Here is a 26,258-nt window from a genome sequence, read left to right on the forward strand (position 1 = left end):
ATATAAGGACCCACTTCTTGCATGAAACTTGCTCTGACTAACAATTACCATGATGTTCTGTCCCTTATTTGTCCTTTACAAAGGAAATTATGGCTAGTGACATTTACATGAACATGTCTCTCATATTGTTATATAAACATTCCATATGGGTGTTTCTCATCTATAACCTTTTTCAAGGGAGTGTTTTTATGCTCTAAGAACATAGTGTATAAGTGTAGAGTGGATTTCACAAGTTTTCGAACAGTGAGTTTAATTTTAATTTCCAGTGAAATTCTAGAATGGACTCAGAAAACAGAACTTAGAGGTTAATGGTTCACAAAAAGACTGGCTAGACCTTCAGAGATGTTGTTTTGATACACCCCAGTGATCAACATTACATGTAGGTAAGACAGAGGAATGAGGGCTGGCTCATATCTGGCTGGCATCGAGGCAGCATATTTACCTGTGGGAAGCAGCCAGTAGCCTATTTCAGGACTGTAACTTTTACTTACCTTGGCCTAGTCATCATTTTATCAGTGACTTGGTTGGATGAGGATACAGATGTCATGTTTGTTTCTTAATCTTGTAATGACACAAAGCTTGGAAGCAATCGTGAATGTGTGGGATATACAAGTTAGGATTCAAAAGTTTCAATAAGAGACTACCAAAATATCTGATACAATCTTAGCTTGTGTTATTAAGAACATGGAACCTAAATTGGAGAGGCGAAAGTACCACTTTGTTCTGTATAGGTAGGACATGAGTGGATGGTTTCTCTAAACACGTTTTAAGTGTGTACTCCAGGAAATGAATGACATGGAGGAGAAAAGAACTTGAAACCAACAGAGTATGTTTAATGGAAAAGACTCCTTAGAGGTATGATAGAATCTGTAGATATCTAAAAAAAATCACAAAAACTAATAATTATTAGGTTATTTTCAAAGGGCAAAATAAGACCCAGTGAATGTGGACAGGCAAACAGAAAAATCTTTCCAACAATTAGTACTCTTCAAAACAAAGTATTTCCCTGGATAATACAGTGTAGAAAACTTATCGTGTCAATCTGAGGGTCATAGTAGCTACTAAGCACATAATTATTAAACCGATTAAAAATTTAGCATTTTTTTCATAATTTCATTGGATATGATTATATATAAATGTGATCTGTTGATTATGACTGTTTTGCAAATCAAAAGATTCTCTGGAAATGGACTATTAACGCAATCATCTCTTGTCTTCAGGAAGCTGACCAATTAGAGGCTAAAGAGGAAGTGGTGGAGGTGGTGCTTGCATATATGTATAATACAGAATGTTTCACTGTGATTTAAATAATGTAAATACTTTGATCTTCTTAAAGGAAACAATCCATTAATATTTTTGAGCAAAAATAAAATCAAAACCATCAAAATATAGACCTTATAGTAGAGAAGAGCTTTACTTTCTTTTTTTATGTATGTACTCACAATACATTTATTCTTTGCTTATTTTTAGGGGACTTTGAATCCTTACTGTGTGTTATGGGATGACTCAAAAACGTAAGTGACAGATGTTTTCTTATATTACTTTGGACTAAATATTCAAAGCACATTAAGTTATTTCAGCTGCCTGCTAGTCAACAGGATTATGATAAGTTAGTGGGATGTGAGTTACACTTGAAGAGAAAACATTCCCCTTCTTTGAACCTGCAGGACAGCATGATGAATGTGTTGTATGTGATGATGCCATCAGGTTACATCCCAAGATGGGACTGTAATACCTAATGTGTAAGGCACATTGCGATGTGAATTCCATAAGGATTTTTAAAAAGCTCTGATATTTTAAAATTATAGAATCTCAAATGCTTTTTCAACACCATGTCCTAGTAATTCAGTTTAGCATTGTGTAATAAAATAGCAATCTCTTTGGTTATTTAGGCAATACATTACTTGCATGACCTTGAATCTATTATCAGAGTAATGCAATATTTATACAGCCCTTCGAAATTGTTTTGTTATATAAACATTGAGTGACATTTAATTTTCTTATTCATCTATTTTATGAAATTCATGAAGACAAAAGAAAATAATTGCAATAAATAAAAATGAGTCATTCTTCCATATAGTCCTTTGTTTGTACAAGTAATTGCAATATATCTGGTCAAGATTGTCTTAATCTCTTTGGTAATTCTATGAATTTTAGGGTCTTAAAAAGCAGAAAAATCCATTATTAAGTTTTAATTAAACACCTATACTTTAAATACTTATTATGCAGCTTCATTTTAGTGTAGTAGCCAGATAACACAACCAGGTTTTATTTCATTTTGTTTTATATGGAGGAAAGATAAATACCAATGCATCCCAAAAGCTAATACCACCATGGGTATGCTGTCAGAAAGGGCACTATGTTGTTGGCTTCTATGTATTCTAAGATTTTCCCCAGTGTTCTTTACCCTAAATCTGAGGTTTTATTATGACTTGTATCTCACAGGTAGTATAGAAGGGGAGATTCTTAGACTTTCTAGGTAAAACCAAAGCAAACCTACTGGCAATGTGCTCATTCCTATGTTCCTGATACAATTTACAGTATTTCTGTGGGTGAGAAATCAATGATACTAAGCATATTTCAGCGTTGTGCATAAATTGAATTCTTGTGTCTGGATATGAGAAAACAGTCTTGTTTTTATTAGTGCTACTCTGAATGGATATATTTCACTTAATTACTTAAAAAGTTCTTTGGTTAAACTAGAATAACTTTTGGTCACTGTAATGATTAGAAGTATAGCCCTGCAGTCAGGAAGTTCTGGGTTCAAAGCTCTGCTCTACCACTTGTTGTAGTCTTTTACTTCTCTGTGCTTGACAGATAATAACTATTCAATAAATGTTAGGCATTCTTGAAAAAGTTAATGGTAAACCTCCCCATTATTCCTCACCCTAGCCCCTGGCAACAACCATTTTACTTTCTGTTTCTGTTCATTTGACTACTCTAGATACCTCATATAAGTAGAAGCATACGATAGTTATCCTGGCTTATTTCACTTAGTGTAATGTCTTCAGGGTTCATCCACGTTGTAACACATGTCGGAATTTCATTCTTCTTTAAGGCTGGGTAGTATTCCATTTACATATGTACCACAATTTGTTTATCTGTTTGTCTGTCGATGTACACTGGGTTGTTTCGACTTTTTGCTATTTTGAATAATGAATGCTGCTATGAATATGAATGTACAGATACCTGTTTTGAGTCACTGCTTTCAATTCTTTTGGGTATACACCCAGAATTGGAATTGCTGGATCATATGGCGATTGTTTAATTTTTTTGAGGAAACACAATGCTGTTTTGCACAGTGACTGTACCATTTATATTCCCATCATCAATGTATAAGGATTCCAATTTCTTTACATCCATATCAACACTTATTATTTTCTGTTTTTTTTTTCCTTTTTATATATAAAAGCTGTCCTAATTAGTGTGAAGTATCTCATTGTGGTTTTTATTTACATTTCTCTAATGATTAGTGATTTTAGGGATCTTCTTCTACTTGTTTGTCATTTGTTTCCCATCTTTGGAGAAATGTCTATTCAAGTCCTTCCTCATTTTTTGTTTCATTTAATTTTTAATTTTCATTTTTATTTTGCAATTATAGTTGATATTCAATATAATATTAGTTTCAGGTGTACACAATTATATAACTTATGAAGTGATCCCCATAATAAGTCTAGTACCTACCTGGCACCATCCAATAGTCATTACAATATTATTGACTATATTCCCTATGCTGTACTTAAATCCATGTGACTGTTTCATAACTGCCAATTTGTAATTAATTTGTACAATTTGTACTTAATGATATTTTAGGGATCCTCTTTTACTGACCTTAGTGCCATACAGAGAATCACAAATTGCCCTGACAATTAGATGAGCTGGATGTGCTCACTGATGTTCAGTATTTTGTCCTTTTTAAAAATCATGTAGAGAAACCCATGGTAATAACATTTGTGTAGGCTTTCCTCTTTACCAGCAACCAGAGAGACTTGGTAGTATATTCTAAGGCACTGCTTAGTATGTAGTATAGCCAAGAGAATAAAATTTTACAAAACTCTATAATCGAATGTTTTTTGTTCAAGAAAAATATGCCATCTTAAAATCCTAATTATAACTACTTGCATATCTTCATGAATAACAACCAGATTTGAAGTAACTAACACTTCTGTGAGTAATGTGTACTTCTATGTTGACCCAAACAGGAGAAAGTGTTAGTTCTTTCAAAAGGCACTTATGACTGTTAAAGAGATAATCCAAGAAGAAACATCACTCCCCTATTTCGTGTGTTTCTTGATTTCTTTTCATAGGTTGTCTAGGGTGTCATTTAATATATAAAACTATTGGTGTTTGAGGTCAGCGTTAACCTTAGAAGTCAATCACACTCTACTTTTTCTGACTTCTGCTGATGACATGACTCTCATCCATTACAAAGAACATGTTAACAGTTTTACAAAACTTAACCTTAAATTTGTCCTTGAAGAACACTATTCCGTGAGAGGTGTGTTAAGCTGCCTTTCAAAGCAGATTATCTCAGGAGATCAGTGTAGTTCATGTTCTCTTGATGTATCTTAAAAGTTATCAAAAAGTTTTCCACTGTGGCAGAACTCCTGTCCTATCATGCCTTTTGCTGGGCTGCTTCATCATTAAATTGTTTTTCTAGGTGATTTGTAAACAACGAAGGTTAAGACAACTTTATTTCCTTTCTTCACATCTGTTCTTTAACTTTAATCATATTACACATAATAGTTTTATCACTGCAATGATTATAACATTAAGTATAAGTTCTCTAAGTGCAGTTAAGAGTGAAGAGATGTGGCTACTTCTTTTTATATATAAAAAGATTGTAGTAGTTATAAAATAGTCACAGGAATATAGAGTACAGCATAGGGAATGTAGTCAGTAGCAGTGTAATGGGTGTGTGTAAAGTCAAATGGGTGCTAGAGTAATCAGGAGGGATTGCTTCATAAACTACACAAATGTCTAGCCATTGTACTGTATACCTGGAACTGAGATAAAATAAAAATTGTCTACGGCCATGCCACCCTGAAACAAGCCCAATCCTGCCTGATCTCAGAAGCTAAGCGGGGTTGGGCCTGGTTAGTACTTGGATAGAAGACCACCTAGGAAGATCAGGTGCTGTAGGTGTTAAAAATAAAAAAAATAAGGGATTGTAAACTGACAAGGTCCTTGCAATCTGTGAGGTCAACCAAGGGTTGTCTCACTTAAAAAATAAAAGTAAAAAAAAAAATTCTTTTTAAATTTTAAAAGATGTAGCAATAAAGTTGAAATTAGAAGTTGTCTTTTAATTTCGGTGTAAGCTATCAAGTTGCCTTTTAATTTTTTAAATTAATTTTTAATTACAAAGAATGTAGTAATACACGAGTATTTTTTTACTTGTTAAATTTTAAAACGTAACTGCTAAGGCAAAAGACCCCATTAATCATTACCACCTTGGGCCTCTACACCCACCCATTTCTCCAAGGTCACACCTATTTATATTTTGCTATGTATAATTTCAGACATTCACTTATACATCGATGTATGCATGAAGCCATAGAAAGTAACACTATTTTATATAAGTATTATCATACTGTATGTAACATTTGGCATCCTCAATTTTTAATTTGACAATATATTAAGAAAAAATTTTTAATTTTATTGTATATACTTCATTTCTTGTACCTGCTATATTGTATAGATATATCATAATTGATCTAGTGTTGCCAATATTGGTATTGTAGTGGTTTTCAATTTATTCTGTTCTGCAAATTATGCTTCTGTTTACCTCCTTACATATTCCTCCTTGAAGCTGTCTCTGACCACCCAATCCAAAGGGCACTCTGCTGTTCTCTTTATATCATCTTATTTTATATTCTGCACATTTCTTTTTGTTTGCTTATTGTTCTCTCCCCCACTAAAGAGTAAACACCATAAGAGAGATACCTTATCTTTCTTATTAACTACTATACTTTCTATGCCTAGTACACTTCCATATGGCACATATTCAACTATTTATTGGTTAGCTTTGTACAAGAATGATGTTTGACTATTTCTCAAGTACCCTTTCTACTTTAGAATTATTTTCATTTGTATTTTATTTTATTAATGACATATATTTTTAGAAATTAATAGGTCTAACATTGAAAGTTTGAAGGGAAAATGCATCAACTTGTCACCTACTAAGGTTCATTATAAACAATTAATTTTATTTTTAATGGTAATTAGTAATGATAATTTTACTTCTAATAGTAGTAATTTCTACAACCCTGATAATCCTAAAGACATTTTATTTTGCTCTGACCAAATATGACAGTTTTAGACAATTTTTAAACATATTTTCATTCTGCTTTGGCTAACAAGATTTAGAAGATGCTTCACCATCGGTGACCCATGAAATAAATTGAAAGTACTTTGCTCACTTTAGAAATAGGTTCATTTTAGTTAGGAGAAGTATTTATTTTTAAATATATTTTTTTGTGTTTTATTTTTTAATATATTTTTAATTTTTTTAATTAATTTTTTATTAAGTTTATTGGGGTAACATTGGTTAACACAATTATATAATTTTAAGGTGTACATTATAATTTGACATCTACATATTCTATTGTGTAATTACCACCCAAAGTCCAGTTTCTATCAGCTATCATATATTTGATCCCCTTTACCCACTTTACCCTCCTCCTATATCCCTATATTTGACACCTTTTACTCTGTCTACCTCTCTTCTCCTCCCCCCACTCCTTACACTCTGGTAACCACTAGTCCATTGTCTATGTCCCTGAGTCTCTGTTTGTTTGTCCTGTTTATTTGTTGCTTTTAGGTTTATATCCCACATAGAAGTGATATGTGATTTTCAACTTTTTCAGTCTAGCTTATTTCGCTTAGTATGATTACCTCGAGGTCCATCCATGTTGTCGCAAATGACAGTATTTCATCTCTTTTTATAGTTGAGTAATAGTCCATTGTATATATGTACCACGGCTTCTTTAGTCAATTATCTATCATAGGACACTTTGGTTGCTTCCATGTTTTGGCCACTGTGAATAAAGCTGCTATGAACATCGGCGTGCAAATATCTTTTCGAATATGGATTTTCAAGTCCTTGGGGTAAATACCCAGTGGAGTGATTGCTGGATCATATGGTAGATCAATTCTTAGTTTTTTGAAGAACCTCCATACTGTTTTCCATAGTGGCTGTACCAATCTGCAGTCCCAACAGCAGAGTATGAGGGTTCCTTTTTCTCCGTATCCTCTCCAACATTTGTTATTACTTGTCCTGTTGATTATAGCTATTCAAACAGGTGTGAGATGATATCCCATTGTGGTTTTGATTTGCATTTCCCTAATAGCTAGCGATGTTAAGCATCTTTTCATATGTTTGTTGGCTATTTGTATGTTCTCTAGGGAGAAGTGTCTGTTCAGGTCTTCTGCCCATTTTTTGATTGGATCATTTGTTTTGTTGTTGTAATTGAGTCATATGAGTTCTTTGGATATTTTGGTAATTAGGCCCTTATCAGAGGCATTGCTTGCAAATATATTTTCCCATTTGAATGATCGTCTCTTTACCTTGTTGATGGTTTCTTTGGCTGAGCAGAAGCTTTTTAGTTTGATGTAGTCCTATTCATTTATTTTTGCTTTTACTTCCCTTGCCTTTGAGGTCAAATTCATAAAAATCCTCTTTAAATCCAAGTTCCTTGAGTTTCGTTTCTATGTTTTCTTCTATGCATTTTATTCTTTCGGGTCTTACATTCAGGTCCTTAATCCATTTTGAGTTAATTTTGGAATATGGTGATAGACAACAGTCAAGTTTCAATTTTTTGCAGGTGGCTTTCCAGTTTTCCAAGCACCATTTATTGAAGAGGCTGTCCTTTCTCCACTGTATGTTTATCAATTTTTTGTCGAAAATTATTTGCCCAAATAAATATGGCTTTACTTCTGGATTCTTGATTCTGTTCCACTGGTCAGTGTGTTTGTTTTGCTGCCAATACCATGCCATTTTGATTACTGTCACTTTGTAGTATAATTTGAAGTCGAGCAGAGCGATGCCTCCAGCCTCGTTCTTTTTCTTAGGATGGCTTTAGCAATTTAGTCTTTTGTGCTTCCATACAAATTTGATGATTTTTGTTCTATTTCTTTAACAAATGCCAATGAGATTTAGATAGGGATTGCATTAAATCTGTATAATGCTTTAGGTAATGTGGTCATTTTAACTATGTTGATTCTTCCAATCCAAGAACACAGAATATCTTTCCATATCTTCGTATCTTCTTCAATTTCTTTTAATAGGGTCTTGTAGTTTTCATTATATAGATCCTTCACATGTTTCATTAAATTTATTCCTAGGTATTTTATTCTTTTTGTTGCAATTGTAAAAGGAATTATTCTTTCCACTTCTTTTTCTGATGCTTCATTATTAGAGTATAGGAACGCTATGGATTTTTGAACATCGATTTTGTATCCACACACTTTACTGTATTTGTTTATTATTTCTAGTAGTGTTCTTGTGGAGTCGTTAGGGTTTTCTATATAGAGAATCATGTAATCTGCAAATAGGGACAGTTTGACTTTGTTTCCTATTTGGATGCCTTTTATGTCTTTCTCTTGCCTGATTGCACTTGCTAGGACTTCCAATGTTATATTAAATAGCAGTGGTGATAGTGGACAGCCTTGCCTTGTTCCTAATCTTAGAGGGAAGGTTTTTAGTTTTTCACCATTAAATATAATGTTGGCTGAGAGCTTGTCATATATGGCCTATATTATATTAAGGTACTTTCCTTCTATACCGATTTTGTGAATTGTTTTGATCATAAATGGATGCTGTATCTTGTCGAAGGCTTTTTCTGTATCTATTGATATGATCATATGATTCTTATTTTTTAATTTGTTTATGTGGTATATCACATTAATCCATTTGCATATGTTGAACCATCCCTGTGCTCCTGGGATGAAGCCCACTTGATTGTGGTGTATACTCTTTTAAATATGTTGCTATATTCAGTTAGCTAGTATCTTATTTAGGATTTTTGCATCTGTGTTCATGAGAGATATTGGTCTATAGTTTTCTTTTTTTGTGTTATCTTTATCAGGTTTTGGTATCAGAGTAATATTGGCCTCATAAAATGAGTTAAGAAGTATTGCCTCCTCTTTGATTTTTTGGAAGAGTTTGAGGAGAAGAGATATTAAATCTTTTTTGAATGTTTGATAGAATTCCCTGGTGAAGCCATCTGGTCCTGGACATTTACTTTTTGGTATGTTTTTGATGATTGTTTTTATTTCCATACTGCTGATCGGTTTATTTAGATTTTCTAGATCGTCTTGATTCAGTCTAGGAAGACTGTATTTTTCTAAGTACTGGTCCAGTTCTTATAGGTTATTAAATTTTGTGTTATATACTTTTCATAGTATTCTTGTATAATCCTTTGTATTTCTGTGATATCAGTCATAATTTCCACTCTTTCATCCTTGATTTTGTGTATTTGTATCCTTTCTCTTTTTTCTTTAGTGAGTCTAGCCAGGGATTTGTCAATTTTATTAACCTTCTCAAAGAACCAGCTCTTTGTTGTATTTATTTTTTATAGTTTTTGTTGTTGTTTTCAATTTAATTTATTTATTTTCTTATTTTGATTATTTCTTTCCTTCTGCTGACTTGAGGCCTAATTTGTTTTCCTTTTCTAGTTTTTTAAGATGAAGCGTTCAGTCGTTTATTTGGACTTGTTCTTGTTTCTGGAAATAGGTCTGTAATGATGTAAACGTTCCTTTTATGACACTTTTGCCATGTCCCAAAAGTTTTGGTATGTTGTACTATCATTATCATTTGTTTCTATGTATCTCTTGATCTCTTTTTTTATTTCTTCCCTGATCCAGTTATTCTTTGGTAGCATGTTGTTTAATCTCCATATATTTGTGGTTCTTCCTGATTTCTTTCTGCAGTTGATCTCTAGTTTCAAAGTATTGTGACCAGAGAGTATAGTTAGTATGATTTCAACCCTATTATATTTGTTGAGGCTATTTCTGTGTTCCAGTATGTGGTCGATTCTTGAGAATGTTCCATGCACACTAGAGAAGAATGTATAAGCAGCTGTTTTGAGATCAAAGGCTCTGTAAATGTCAATTATGTCCAGTTGTTCTAATGTATCATTGAAGGATGTTATTTCCTTATTGATTTTCTGTTAGGAAAATCTGTTCATATCTGACAGTGGGGTATTTAGGTCCCCCACTATGATAGTCTGTTTCTCCTTTTAGTTCTGTTAGTAATTGCTTTACATATTTAGGCGTTCCTTGATTGGGAGCATAGATATTAATAAGTGTTATGTCTTCTTGTGCATGATTCCCTTTATCATTATAAAATGTCCCTTAGTATCTTTCTTTACCTTTTTTATTTTGAAGTCTATTTTGTCTGATATTAGAACTGGTACTCCTGCTTTTCTCTGAATGCCATTTGCTTGAAATGTTGTTTTCCACACTTTCACTTTGAGTCTATATTTGTCTTTGGAGCTGGGATCTGTCTCCTGGAGGCAGCGTATGTTTGGGTTTTGTTTTTTGATCCATTCTGCAACTCTGTGTTTTTTTATTGGAGAGTTCAGTCCATTTACATTTAGGGTAATTATTGAAATATGAAGTCTTCTTATAGTCATTTTATCTTTTGCTTTCTGGTAGCTTGGTGTTTCCATTGCTTCCTTCTCCTTGTGTTTCTGTTTTTTTATTTTGCTTGGCTTTTGTGGGTTTTGAAATAGTTCCTCTTATTTTATGTTGTACGCTTCATTTCTGAATCTTTGGTGTGTGGTTACCATTATGAATATTTAAAGGATAGTTATATATATATAGTCGTCCATATTTTTTCTGCATGTGCCTTATCTCCATTCCCCTTTGCGAATTTAGATCTTCGAATCCTCTCCTTTTCAGACATTGTTGTCTCAAGTTGTCCCTAGGTATGATGAACATTCATTACCATCTTGCTATAGCAATTCTCTTCTTATTTAAGCTTATAATGCCCTATTCTTAGAAAGCACTCCTCTGCTTCTATTTGCCTGACAGTTACTTTACTCCTAATTATGTATTTTTCATTGTTGTTGTTATTTTGTTTTAAGTGAGCTGACCCCTTTCAGTATTTCCTGTAGTGCAGGTCTCGTAGTGAAGAATTCCCTCAATTTTTGTATATCTGGAGAGGTCTTAATTTCTCCTTCATATCTAAAGGAGAGCTTATCCAGATACATTATTCTAGGCTTGTAGTTCCTTTCACTTAATAGTTTAAATATTTGATTCCATTTCTTTCTGGCTTATAAGGTCGGTACTGAGAAGTCCAATAATAATCTAATGGGTTTTCCCTTATAAGTTACCGTTTTTTCTCCCTGGCTGTACTGAGAATTCTGTCTTTGATTTTTGATAACTTTAATACAATGCGTCTTAGTGAAGGCCTTTTTGGGTTGAGATAATTGGGTGTCCTGTTGACTTCTTGAATTCCAAGCTCCAGCTCATTCCTTAGATTTGGGAAATTCTCATCCGCTATTTGTCTGAAAATGCTTTCTAGTCCCTGCTCCTTTTCTTTGCCTTCGATAATCCCCATTATCCTTATGTTTCCTCTCCTGATAATATCAGCTAGTTCTCATATTTCTTTGTCATTATTTTTTATTCTTCGATTTCTCTCTTCCTCCTTCAGATTTATTTCTAGATTTTTGTTTTCAATATCACTGATCCTTTCCTCCATTTGGTCGACTCTATTTTCTAAGCTTGCTATTTCATTTTCAACTCTTGTAGGGTTTTGTTTGTTTGTTTGTTTGTTTGTTTGTTTTAATCTCCAGAAGATCTATTCTATTCTTCGAGGGTTTCAATCTCCTTGCTCTGCTCATCTAGTTGTTTTTTCAATTCCTGAAATGATTAATATGACTCGTTTCGAAAGTCATTGAGTTTTTTCAGAAGTGCCATCCTGAATTCTCTGTCATTTAAGTTGTATATTTCTATGTCTGTAAGTTTATTTTCTGGAGATTTTTCTCTTTCTTTCTGAGATGTCTTGTCACCTTGGGTATTCATAATGTTTCATGGATTATTTCTCCACCTGGGCATTAATGGAAATCTATTCTGCTGTTTTTCCAGAAAGATTTATTATATGAAGGTCTCTTTAGCCTGCTGCAAAGAAGGCACTTTTCTTTTGGTTTCCAGTAGGTGGTATCTAATCCTCTTGGATCCCTGCTTTATGTAAAGCCTAAATATTTTTTTTTTATTATTTTCTTGTACAAATTTAATAACACTCAATACTCTCATTGTTAGTCCCTGTCAGTGTTAGCCAACAGTTTCAGTAGCATTTGCTCAGATTCCCCTAGAGGTCCACAGTGATTGGTCTTAGAGGGGATAGGGGGAGGGGCCGTCTGTGCTGGGAGTTGGGGTCTGCTGCTTGGCCTCGGTTTTGCAATCACGCTGATAAAAATCAACTATTGTTTCTCTGTGGTCCTCTTCCGCTTCTCTGCTTTCTGCCCTGATGACTGGGTCCTGCTGAGGGACGCCTAGAAGTCCCTGCACTTCCAGGCAGGGTTGTTCAGGGAAGTTGACACACCTTCTCCCCTTCTTCTCCTCCTCCTTCTATAAGGAGCTCGTGGCTGCAAGAGGCAGCTTCTTTATTTCTCCCAGTCCACTGCCCGATACCTGGGGTCCTGACCTGTGGTAGTTCTTATGTGCAGATCCCACACTCATGTATGCTGATGTACAGTTTGGGTGTTTTTTTTGTTGTTGTTCAGTTTTAGATGTTCAGCTTATTGTTGTTTCAAGAGGAGAGATCTAAAGATGTCTCTCACTCCACCATGTTTCCCAGAGTTCCCCTCTTTTTAAATGTTTTAATGTAGCTTACAAAGTTATCACTTGGGTGGCTGATAATTTGCACATTCTTTGGGCTACTCTAAGTTTGGATTTTGAGTATTAGATCCTGTGTGGTGACTACATGCACTGGTGAACCCATAATTCTTCCCTTAAATTAACCTGTGGTCTTTCTCCATGGGTCTTAGTAGCACCATATGATGCTATCGGGTCTGTGAAAGATCATGTTTGTTTTCAGAATATATTTCAGAGTTTTAATTTCATAAATTTAATTATAAAGTCTTAATTATTGCTAAAAAGTTTTATCAATCCATTTATAATTTATTTGCCTACTTATAGTTGAAACCAGAGACTTTAAGGACTGGATTTCGTACTTATCCACACTTCATATTGATTTATTGAATTAGAGAGTAGCAATAGTCACCTCTTGTCTGAGACTGACACTGGATTGTTTTATGTCAAATTCAGTAATTAAACTGAAATGATTCTTCTCCTTTTTTTTCTGCTGTCCTTATTTCTTCATGCCCAGAACATTTTCCTCTCTTTTATCATTCATATTGGAAGTCACTACCTCATTTACCTTACCGAGAAAATGTAAGACTAACACTCTGTTCTCATCCCATCACTTTAGAAAGGTTGTCATCATTTTCTTTGCCATTCAGGTGACTGGCATACCTATGCCATAAGGGAGACAAAATACTATACCTTTAGGAACATACACTTTAAGAAAAGTAATTTTTTAAAAAGTATAAGATACTTTTGAGAAAGGGATAAAAAAATAACCTAGACAAAGTAAGGCCAAGATGTGCTGGCCATAAATAGTCCTCATTGGTGTTCACACATGCTCTACACCTTACCCTATCTACCTCTGTTCTCCCTGGTACTCTCACAGTTATTGAATTTAGTTTTCAAAGCATTTACTTAAACTAAATTTTTAAGAATCAATAATAGCAAAACTGGGAAATCATCCAACATTCCTCACCAATTTATACTGTTCTTAGAGGCTCTGGGATGATTCCAAGAGGCCCTTTTGACAGGATTTTTAAAATTATATCATTAAATTATTAATGAGCAAAATATTAATAGGAACAACCTAGAGTTGGCTAGTAAGGATAGGCCCCTGGTGAACCTCTTTTAATTTGCTAACATCTATGGTTCTATTTCTGAAAAGATCTAGGTTTAAGTTACCAAATATTCATTTTTAGATAATTTTAGAATTGTATTTTTTAGTTGTTTCAATGACTCTGGCTAAAAATTTCCCCAATTTATATATCCTATAAACAACAGACTTGGCATTTTTCTTAATATTTAATTTCTTATTTCCTTTTTTTTACGTTAAGCCTCAGAACTGCCCACTTATACCATAGTTAATAACTCATTCAATAATTAAAGATAGCTAATGTCATCTCTCCTTAGACACTATTAACCAGTCAATTCACTATATATTTGTAAATATCTCTTAAAATCCTTAATATTCTTCTCAAAATTATTTAAAATATAGATTTGGGTGAACGTTAGCAAATGTTAAATCAATGTAAATAAAATTATTTTAAGGTTTGATAATAAATATATAGGCGATAGATTTAACTTTGGGGGCTACTGAGAAAAAGCAACAGGATAAGAATGTATGTAGTAGTAATGATTTTGATTTAAAAAGTTGAACCTACTCTTCAATTGTTGCTTGATATAAGAGACAAAAGTAATTATACCTGAGGGATGTAAATCAAGTAGTGACCATAACCATATCTTCCAAATTATATGTAGAATCATATTGGGTTCTTATTGCAGATGACATTTTGAAAAGATTGAAAACAAAAGAAGTCATTATAAAATTAGTATAAATATGGTCTGTTTAAAGGGAGGTACAATGATACCTCAGAGACATTGCAAGTTCAGTTCTAGAACACTTCAATAAAGTAAATATCACAATAAAACTGGTCACACAAATATTTGGTTTCCCAGTACATGTAAAAGTTATGTTTATACTATACTAATAGTCTATTAAGTATGCAATAGCACTATATTAAAGAAAACAATGAAAAAATATTTTGTTGCTAAAAAATAGTAACAATCATGTGAGCCTTTAGCAAATCATAATCCTTTTGCTGGTAAGGTTCTTGCCCCAGTCATGGCTGCTGACTGATCAGAGTGGTGGTTGCTGAAGGCTGGGGTGGCTGTGGTGACTTCTTATAATAAGACAATGAACTTTCCTTCATTGATTGATATTTCCTTTCACAAATCATCTCTGTATCCTGTGCTGGTGTTTGATAGCATTTTACCTATAGTAGAACTTCTTTCAAAATTGGAGTCAGTCCTCTCAAACCCTGCTGCTGTTTATTCAACTAAGTTTATGTAGTATTCTAAGTCCTCTGCTGTTATTTCAACAGTCTTCACAGCATTTTCACTAGGAGTGGAGTCTATCTCAAGAAACCATTTTCTTTGCTCATCCATGAGAAGAAATTCCTCATCCACTAAAGATCAATCATGAGATGGCAACAATTCAGTCACATCTTCAGGCTCTACTTCTAATTCTTGTTCTTTTTCTATTTCATCACATCTGTGATTACTTCCTCCATCGATGTCTTAAACCCCTCAAAGTCATCCATGGGTTTTGGAATCAACCATTTCCAAACTCCTGTTAATGTTGATATTTTGACCTCTTTCCATGAATCATGGATGTTCTTAATAGCATCTAGAATGATGAATCCTTTCCAGGTTGTCAGTTTATTTTATGTAGATTTATCAGAGGAATCACTATGTATGACAGCTGTAACAGTACAAAATATATTTCTTAAATAATAAGACCTGAAAGTTGATAATACTTCTTGGCCCATGGCCTGCAGAATGGATGTTGTGTTAGCAGGCATGAAATAACATGAGCAGTAATATTTTTAAAGGAATCTTTTTTTCTGAGCAACAGGTTTCAATAGTGGGCTTAAAATATTCAGTAAACCATATTATAAACAGATGTGCTATTATCCAGGCTTTGTTGTTCCATTTATAAAGTGCAGGCAGAGTAAATTTAGCATCATTCTAAAGAGCTCTAAAATTTTCAGAATGGCAAAAAGGGTATTGGCTTCCACTTCCAGTCATCAACTGCATTCGGCCCTAACAAGACGGTCAGCGTGTCCTTTGAAGCTCTGAAACTAGGCATTGACTTCTCTTTAGCTATCAAAGTTGATGACAGCATCTTCTTCCTGTGCAAGGCTGTTTTGTCAACATTGAAAATCTATTATTTAGTTCAGCAACCTTCATTAGTTTAGCTAGATTTTCTGGATAACTTACTATAATTTCTACATCAGTATAAAAGTTTCTACATCAGCCACAGAGATGGCTTTTTTCCTTAAACCTCATGAGCCAACCTCTGCTTCAGACTTTTCTTCTGCATCTTCCTCACTCCTCTTAGCCTTCATACAATTAAAGAGAATTAGGGCCTTGCTCTGGGTTAGGCTTTGGCTTAAGGAAATGCTGTGGCTGATTTGGTCTTCTATCCAGACCACTAAACCTTTACCCATGTCAGCAATAACGATATTTTGTTTTCTTATCACTTATATGTTCACTAGAATAACACTTTCAATTTATTTTCAGGAACTTTTTGTTTCCATTCACAAATTAGCTGGTTGGTATGAAAAGCCTAGCTTTTGGCCTGTTGAGCATTTGATGTGCCTTCTTCACTAAGCTTAATCATTCCTAGGTTTTGATTTAAAGTGAGAGATGTGAGGCTCTTCCTTTCACTTGAATACTGAGAGGTCATTATTAATTGGCCTAGTTTCAATAGTGTTTTGTCTCAGAAAATAGGGAGGCCTGAGGAGAGGGAGAGAGATGGGGAAAGGCCAGTTAGTGGAACAGTCAGAACACACAACATCTATTGATGAAGTTCACCATGTTTTATGGGCATGGTTCGCCCCCAAATAGTTACAGTAGTAACATCAAAGATCACAATGATAACAAGTAATAATGAATAAGTTTGAAATATTCTATGAGTTACCAAAATGTGACCACAGAGACATGAAGTGAACAAATGCTGTTGGAAAAATGGCACTGGGAGACTTGCTTGATGTGGGGTTGCCACGAACCTTCAATTTGTAAAAAAAAACACGATACCTTGGAAGTGAAATAAAGTGCAGTTCAGTAAAATGAGGTATGCCTGTAATTTGGAAATCTTAACTAGAAAAGATTAATATCTTCAACTTAAGACCAAAACACTGTATTGCCAATTCTTAACATGCAGAAGATTATCAGTCTATGTCCTCTGCTTTTGACAAGCATGTATGTACTGATATTGTTATGTGACTAGGTTTTGGCAAGAACTAGGTGAGTTTTATTGCCCTGAGTTTTGACTAGCATCATAAGCGAACGCTGTTCTAAAATGGTATACTTAGTAGGCTAACTCAAAGTAGATTCTATTTTTCCCTCTCACTAGTAGATGTAGTTATGATCTTTAAAAATATATAGTTTAGCTTGCTAAGTTTTATAAAACAATATTTGAGATTATAGCCAAAGAATTAAAATCTGATGCCAGGTTTTTCGTTTGTTTGTTTGATTGGTTGGTTGGTTGGTTTTTTAGAGAGGGAGAAGAGGGAAATAAGAGTAGCATTGAAGAAGTTCTTTTAATAGAGTATATTTTAAACCATTTTGAGCAGTGTAGTACTAGCTACCCAGAAATTGCTATGTGTGGATGGCTGTGATCTTAAAATGTACATTCACCTAGGCAGATTCTGAAGTTTTAACAAGATCCCCCATACCTACCCCCATTAAAAAAAAAAAAAAAAAAAACAACTCTGATCTGCAAGTAATCCTTTGCATACAGCCTAAGCTATTTTATTAGAAACATAATTGTAATAATGTCCCATGTCGCCTCAGAATTCAGTTCAATAGAGTCCTACTTACCAAAGTCTACAGCCAGTCTTGCTAGATCTCATGCACACCTGTAGATCATTTACAGCTTGTAATTTGAGCCTAGGCTAAAATTGAAGTCAGAGAAGAGGCCGCGACCGCCTCTATATCTGCAATCTACAAAGGGAGTCTCATTTTTTTTTCTTTAATTTTTGTCAACTTCAAGTCTCAGGACAAGACAGCTGAGGCTTAGAAGGCAGAGAATGTATCAAAACTGTTCCTAATTTATTACCATCTACCTCTCCAAAGTTAGAAACATGTAGAAAATAGAATATTTTATTATTCAACCATTACATATTTAACTAATGTTGGAAAATTGACAGGTATAGATTGAATTGGAAATTAACTTATAGATAACTAGCCTGTGTTGCAGCTAAAAGAAATGTAACACTTTTGTTTGGAAAGACCTCAGACCCTCCACGAGTCTATGTCACAGATGAGCCACTACTCTGAATAATCACTGTAAATAAAAGATATTTACACCTCAGCTCAATGTACCTCCTATGTTTCTAGATCTTTTCAACTCAATTTGAGTACAGATCATAAGTTGCTGAAATGTACGACCCACTTCAATAACTAAGGACAAGAAAATGTATTTTCTATAGTTTCAGGCACTGAAACCTTAACCGATTACATCGAATGCCATTGGCTTTCTTGTGGAGGTCTCCCCTCATCCCTGGATTGCCTTGAACCCCCTGGCTATATGACTCTATTTCTGTTTTGCCAGCATCTAGCACAGTTCCTGAAGTACAGTAGGTATTTTATAAATATTTACTGAATTGAAAAATGAATTAAGTGTTCAACCTTATAATAAATTTATGTAGGCTAATTCCTTGTTTATGCAGATACATGCATTACACCTGCACGAAATGATAAGTTTTATGGGTATACATAAAGAATAAAATACTGTTTCAGAGTTGATAGGTCATCCAACTCAATATATATCATATAGCAATTTTATGTGTTCTTAAAAGTTAAAATGTTCTTGTTCTTCTTCTTTTTCTTTCAAGAGAGAAATAAGTTCTTATTGCCACAGAAAATATAAAGTGATTCAGTGTACATGGGAGGAATTCATAATTCAGGCTCTTATTTTCACACTGCCTTTCAACAACACCTACGCCACCCAGAATAATAATGTGCTAAGCTGCAGTGGCTGCTAAGATTTCAATAAAAGAAGGAAATTATTTTCATAATTACTGATAAGTTCTTAATTTGTTCTGCTAAATGGTAAATCAACCACAGTTGGTGAAAGAAGAGATTCTTATGTGTTGATGTTACAGATTTAGAAAAGGAGGTTTGCAGTTGTCTTGAAGTGCTAAGGAGTGATCATTTTATTTTAAGGAGACAAAGGGTTAATTAGTAGGAATTCTTTGAAGCTCTGAAGTTCAAGTATCACATTGTTTTCTCACATTTAAAATGCTCGGTAAAGTCATTTACAGATTTCTACTATTATTAAAAATAGACAATAGTATTTTTTTAGTGAATAGTATTGTAAGACGTCAGCAGGAGGGAAATCAGTTCAAACTGTAATTAAACTTGTCAAAAAATATTAACCTGAGCCATTTATTGAGACCTACCCTGAACATAGGCATAATCATTAACTTTTTAAAGAAAATGTAGTACTTCAGATTTCTTTTGATATATGTCAATTAGGTACTCAATCATTATTTATTAAAAGAAATATTTGTTAAATGAATAAATGAATTAATTAACATTTACATCGTTTTTTTTTTCCCTGAACCAGTCTCTTCCTTGCAGTATACTTGGGAATATTGGAACTCTTCTGAGCCTTTATTTTTAGGATTAAGTTAATTAGTAATTGAACAACACATCGTTTATCCAGCATCATTGGGTTATGAAATGGTACTGATAAAGGAATTTACAGTTAAGTGAAGAAACATTTTACAGTCCTATTAATTTAATCTAAATCTTTCTAGGATGTACTTCTTTACTTCCTTATAACTGTGTCATGGGAAGAGTCCAGGCTAAGACAGTATTACTGCCCTAGAGCTCTCCCTCTCTCTACCAATTAGCAGTATCTCTCAACCCTGGCATTATAAGATGTTTAACAGCATCCCTGACCTCTACCTACTACACACCAGTAGTACTCCACTCTCCTTAGTTGTAACAACCAAAACTATCTCTAGATATTACCAAATGTCTCTGAGAATGGGGAGAGACAAAATTATTTCTGGTTGAGAACCACTAATATAGGGATACTTGTTAAAAATGCATATTTTTTCCCCAAATCAGATCTACTGAATCACAAGTTCTGGGAACTATATAAGTACTGTGTGCTTTATTAGTAGATTAAAATTCCCAAGTAAGTCTAATTTGAGAATTCCTATTCAAGTATCCCTTGCTGTTTTCCATTTTCTAAACTGTTATGTAGGTGTAAAATTAAATAGCCAAACTGAGCGTGTAAACTTAATTTTACAAATATTTCTAAATCCTTATAGGTCCTCTGCTTCTAGTAAGTTCATGGACTATGAAATTTTAAACTTTCTCATTACCTCTGGGCCCTCAGCTGTTGTTGAGCCTAAGAAGCCCGAGCCTAGTAAAATTTGACTATAATGTGACGTAACGTACATACCGAAATGACAAATGATTTCACTAGACAGACCATCCTTTGGCTGGAAGTGCACTGCAATATTGTCTTCCAGTACCTGTAATGAATTTTCTCAAACTGATCAAATAAATAGCAAGCATAGCAGATGGAACATAACATCCATCCATTTATTCACTCACTCACTCAATTATTCAGTTATTAATTTGAAACATTTATGCATTCATTTATTCAAGAACTATTCATTGGGTACCTACTAGGTATGTCGGGCACTTGTTAACTACTGGGGATTCAAATAGTGAGTAAGGCATGGAACTTTGAATTTCTTGGGGAAACATTAGAGATATGGCCACAATGTCAAATAAAGCCTGTTCAACCATTTGAGGATTAAAACTATACTCTTCATTAGCAAAGGGCTGTAAATGAGCTAAGTAGCTAAGGGAGGTTAATTAGCAACTTATCTATATAACAAAAGAAATAGTAATTGTCTGGTAAAGATAATTTAGTACCTAATGTTTGCCTGGGTCACAACTAATACCATAGGGGAAATTAGCTTATCAGTGCTATAAACACAGTTCCTATATTTTTGCTATTAGAGAGAGGACACTTTCCTGAAATTTAATTAAATTAACATAATAGTTTAATTTTAAGCATAAAAAGGTGTTTAAAATAGCCTTCTGAATCTTCTATAAATTTTAAATAAAAAAAATAATTATGTTAAAAGTTTAGAGTGTTTTGGACAAGATTAGAAAAATGTAAAAATCTTTTAATTATGAACTCGGACAATAATCATTGAAGGACCTATTTGTTTAAGTTCCTGTCTGGAGCCTATTTCCCTGTGAGCAGTCTGTGGGCATGCCCCTGTCTCCGGGGTGCTGGATTCCCCTTCCTCCAGCTTCTCTCAGTACTTTGCTCCAACAGTTACATCCTCCCCCCTGCTTTTCTTCATCTTGGCCCTCCCCACATTCTTTTTCCCCTTTGTAAGCAAAGATCCTCAAGTATCATTCACCTTACTAATAAATAAATTCCTTTTAACCTATTTAAATTTTGTAGCCATCCTCTAAGGCTTGAGTCATCTATTTTATTTTCTCTATTCTTTGTCAACATCAATAAATTGCCTTAACGAGAATCAGAATCATCCAGCACCTTTATATCAGTTCCAATGTTTATTCTGGAGAGAGACAGAAGCAGTAGAGCTAACAGTATATCTTATATGTTTATTGAATGGTTTATTTGAAGTAACATTTTTAATGAGCTCTTCGTGTTTACTTCTTTCACCAACTCGATTGTAAATTTGTTAGGGACAGATTGTCAATTTTATTTACTTATGCATCCGCCTCTAACCCCACCCCAAACTCAAATCTGTCTTTGCACACAGTCAGTGATCAGAAAAGACTCTGGAGATTTGATTTGTTGATGATGCTTGTAACCAAGTTGTATGAAATATGTTTCATGTGCAAGTCACTGTTGTAGACACTGAGGACACAAATTAGTAAACACAGACCCTTCCTTCGAGAAGTCCTAATTAGTGATGGAAGGAAAAAAGTGAACATATGGGGACAGTTGATAATCAAGAGTGCAATAGAGCAGAACCAGGTGAACTAGGGGATGCAGGGGAAATCTCCCAGGAGAGATGATGCCTAAGTTGATCAGAAGGTATTAGCCTCTTAAATAGACAGGGGCATCTAGGGTGGGTGGTTGCAGGGTGGAGGAAGAAAGTTTTAAAAACAGAATGAACAGCATATGTAAATATATGGAGAGTTGTGTTAGCGTACCTAGTTTGTTGAAAATGCTTGCAGCCTAACTTCAGGAGGTTAGTCAGCCCCACAAATTAAGGGCGGTCAGGGCCAGAGAGTGAAAGTTGTGTGTGCCTCACTGCAGAATTTGGACTTTTTCTTAAAGGTTATGAAAAGTGATGAAAGTTGTTTAAACCAGAGAAATGTACAAGGAAACATTTTTAAAAATTAGACAGTGATGGAGAAATAAACTGAATTAGAGGGATCAAGACAGCAGGCGGGAAACTCCTCCAGAGGCTCCTATGGGGATCCAAGCCATACAATAGGAGTTTGGACAATGGAATTGAGATAAAAAGGTGTGGATGGATCAGAGAGTTATCTATGACCTAAAACCTAGGACCAGAACTTGGTAACTAACTTAACATGGGGCAGAGGGAGAGAGATGGCTGATGATGACTCTCAGGAAGGCCCAAGTAGAGAGTCTGTATAATACTTTATCTATATGAACTCTTATTCTCTTTTGGAAGGAAATGTATTCGATGTTTTTAATTAGACATTCAAATTTATGACTCCCTCATGTTCTGACCTAATAATTTTTGAAATGATTAAAAATAAAAATTCTTCTTTTCAAAACTTCACTTACTGGTTCTACTGTATTTACTAACAAAGGTGTTGGCAGTAATATTTGTTAGGCCAAATTACCTTCTGGTTGAGCATAAGCAAGAAAACAGTAGACTAATCTGCAAGTCCTAATTAATATTTAGCATTTGCGTGAGCGCGCGCGCGCGCGCGCACACACACACACACATCCAAATTAAATTGGCACCCAGAATAGGAAAGATTTAATTCTTCAATTGTTTTTGAAAGCTATATATCATTCTGTGTTTATAATAGTGGTTATCGGATGTTTGCTTTTATTATATTCCATTGAAAATCTTTTCTTTTTCATATATCATTCAAATAATCATGTTTGACCATCTGTATAGAACATGAGATTAATAGTTTGTTTTTAATTGAACAGCTTATATAAAATGAAAAAAAATCTAAATCTTTAGTCAGATAATGTGGCTTAAGATAAAGGGCCATATTTGGATGTCTTTCCATTTGCAGAGAAACCACCAATGCTTAGATCAAACCCATCTGAGTAAGAAAACTTATTTAGAGCAGTTCAAGATGCAAGTCAGCACATGTTTAAGAGGGCTTAAAATAATACAAATCATAAACTATCCCTGACTTAAGCTACATGAAGAGAACCAAAGCCATGAACCTATTAGAAGGAATCAGTGTGGCCTTTATGCTTTAGAAATGGTTTATAACGAACTCCCTTGTGGGTGTATGTTCCTTTGTTCTAATTAGCTCAAATCAAAGTTAATAAATCTTGTGTCCCGGAATGGACTTTATGATTTTTACAGGCTACTCTTCACATATGACGTTTACTATGTCTGCATCCTGTGCTAACATTCAAGAAGAATCTGGATTAAATGGCAAGAATAGGTAGAAGAGCATGAGGTTTACTGAACTGGTTTTGTAATTTCTCATTGTTTTAAAATAGCATTACAGTAAGAATGGGAAAATTTGGTCATGGAAGGCTTTCAGCAAAGAAGAGTTTTTTGTGAAGGTGGAGTCTCTGTGTGGCACAGGTGGAGTGGACCCTGGGATGACAGCGGCTTATACATTATGGAGGGGATGGTACATTTGTTTAGAGGTACAATCAACATGTTTAGTTAGTGAAAATAATGGTAATCAGGTTGGTAAGGCAAGGGGGACTGGTTAATGAGTAATGTTAATGTCCAGGCTAGGAAAATTGGATTTAGCAGTAAGATTTTTTATTTTGCCTTGATATTGAAATAGCTTTGTCTGTCTAAAAAAAAAAAAAAAAAAAAAATGCAGTGCTTTGGGATTTTTCACTTTTTTAGTTTGTGAATTTTTGGCATATGAAAGGTATTTATTTACCTCACAAAGTAATCACAAAGTGGTTCCCAAAACTAGGTAAATAGAGATGCCTATTGAAATTTATTGCTTCAAAATCACGGAATAGTACACCACACACCCACCCACACACACACACACACACATTCTCACACACACACACACACATACAAGCATGCTTGTCTATACTGTTATATTACATATTGGTTTTTCTCTTTCTGTATGTCCTATATCGCACTAGTTTGTACAGTTTCTTTGTTAATATTGTATGGCACAGAGCAGATATAAATACTAAACAGTAGTCTAATATAAAGAATGGAAACCTTTTTAAAAACAGTTAAAAATCAGTAGTTGTATTCATTGCTCTGTCTCAGATTTTTCTGTGACTCATGTTGCATTTTTAGTAGAGTTTTCCATTTCTTTCTTGAACTTTTTAAATACTCCAGTTTTTGAGTGTTTCTATTATGTCAAAGTCTGAAAGTCTCTTTAGGTCATAAATGAATATTTTAGGTTTTATGATTTTCCACTACAAATATTTAGGGTCAAAAGTTTACATTTTAATTTACTATTTTTATGTGATGATATCTACCATCAGGATATAAAACCAACCCAAGTCCCAAAGCAATATGAGCTAGCTTTAACTGAAAACAGTTGTATTCTGTTCAAAAAAGAGATTTCTTCCCTTTCCTTTCTCATCGCTATGAAATGCATCATCTATTCTATGCATATGTTATGCACACCCAGATTTTCCCTAAGAATAAGAGAATTAGCAATTATATTAACTATGTGATCCACTAAAACTTATAAAAAAGAAAAATTCTCTGAATATCATTATCTCTCCCACTGCCTTATATTCAAAAGTACCTAAGCTCTTAGCTTTTTAACTCAAAATCTGATATTTTCCTAAGGTCAAATCATATAGTTTTGCTTAGAGTTTGTGCTTAACTTTTTTCTTTATAAAATCTTAGCTCTGGTCATTTCTACTCATAAGACCCTGCTCGTATAGCTTCTACCCAATTTTAAAAGTCACTGGGACACCTTGTTCAAATACATTAAGTCTCAACCTCACCATGGAACACAGCAATACCTTTCTGACCTCCATAAGTGCCTCATTTAATCTCAGGGAACAGTTCAAGAACCCAGAGGTTTTGTTCTCTTATGTTTTAACTACATTACACACTGCATTTCAAGTGAAATGTGAAGTGAATCACAGATCTCTCAGGTATTCAAATGGAATTTTCATTGAGTCTTTGAAAGAAAGTGAAATTGCATTCTCTTTGTGACTATATTTGAGTTCTTGCCGTATGTAAATACTAGAAGCTGACCCTGATGTCCTCTAAGATTAGACTAAAAGAGAACACTAAGAAAGCTATTTCACTTTAAAAGATATAACTCTGGTAATGAGAGTTAAATATTATATTGTTTCATTTTAGCTTTGGGAATGCTCGGTAATTTCTAAAGATGGATCATGTTGATGCCAGTTACCACATCATGAGATTAGAATATCTGTGATTCAGATTAAGCTATATGAAATGTGCAATTTAATAAGAGTAATGCAAATATACCTATGGATCTAAATATTTTAAATGAGTGATAATATCACTAAATAAACAGCTTTAAACCAAATGATTTCACTTAAAGTATTTAAAAAATAATAATAATTGCTATATTATGAACTAACCTTTTCCTGAAAGCACATTGTATTTTTGGTGATCTCTATAATTGTTAAACGAGAAACATTTCCTGCACATCTAAATGCAATATACCTAACCAATCATGTCTGTGGGCTTGAGGTCATTTGTCTCAATAGCTTCTTTTTTCTGCAGTAGCAAGAGTAACTCTAAGTTCCGAAACCATCTCTAATATTAACATCACCACATGCTTTTCTTATAGCCACATACTGGAGCTATTGCATCTCAAAATTGTTACATACACACACATAAAACTTGTACATACCTTAGGCTGCTGCGGATGTTGAAGAAATGTGGATATACCGAGGACTTTGGAAGTGCTTTCTAGAATTATTTTTACAAATATATTCATTATAACTGAAAAATTATAGTGTTCCCCCCAAAGACCTTAGGAAACAAATAAAAAATCTTTAAACAATTATGAATTATTTTAAATAAAAAAGTAATTTAAAATAATTTTTAAAAATTATTTTAAAAAGTAAAAATATAATTAAGCTAGCATTAAAACCAGATATTTTGCAGCCTCATTTACACAGTTGGATTTAGTCATTTAGGTAAAATAGGTTATTTTCTTGGAATGCCCTGTGAATAATTTCTGATGAATGAATTGCCTCAACTTTATTCGTTATAGTGCAG

The 26,258-nt window shown here is 33.9% G+C and overlaps 1 protein-coding gene and 1 pseudogene across 4 annotated transcripts in view; both read left to right on the plus strand.

Moving 5' to 3' along the window:
- The window catches only part of ADGRB3 (adhesion G protein-coupled receptor B3), a 653,858-nt gene that overhangs the window by 380,590 nt on the left and 247,010 nt on the right, over positions 1-26,258 (plus strand). For all 4 annotated transcript variants that reach the window (XM_016157597.2, XM_016157598.2, XM_016157599.2 and 1 more), the window contains one exon: positions 1,471-1,514. In XM_016157597.2, coding sequence (XP_016013083.2) covers positions 1,471-1,514 — 44 coding nt within the window. The remainder of the gene's footprint in view (positions 1-1,470; positions 1,515-26,258) is intronic.
- On the plus strand, positions 5,026-5,145 carry LOC118605408 (annotated as a pseudogene).

This window comes from Rousettus aegyptiacus, unplaced genomic scaffold (genome assembly GCF_014176215.1).
Source record: "Rousettus aegyptiacus isolate mRouAeg1 unplaced genomic scaffold, mRouAeg1.p scaffold_m13_p_1, whole genome shotgun sequence".
Lineage (NCBI taxonomy): Eukaryota > Metazoa > Chordata > Mammalia > Chiroptera > Pteropodidae > Rousettus > Rousettus aegyptiacus.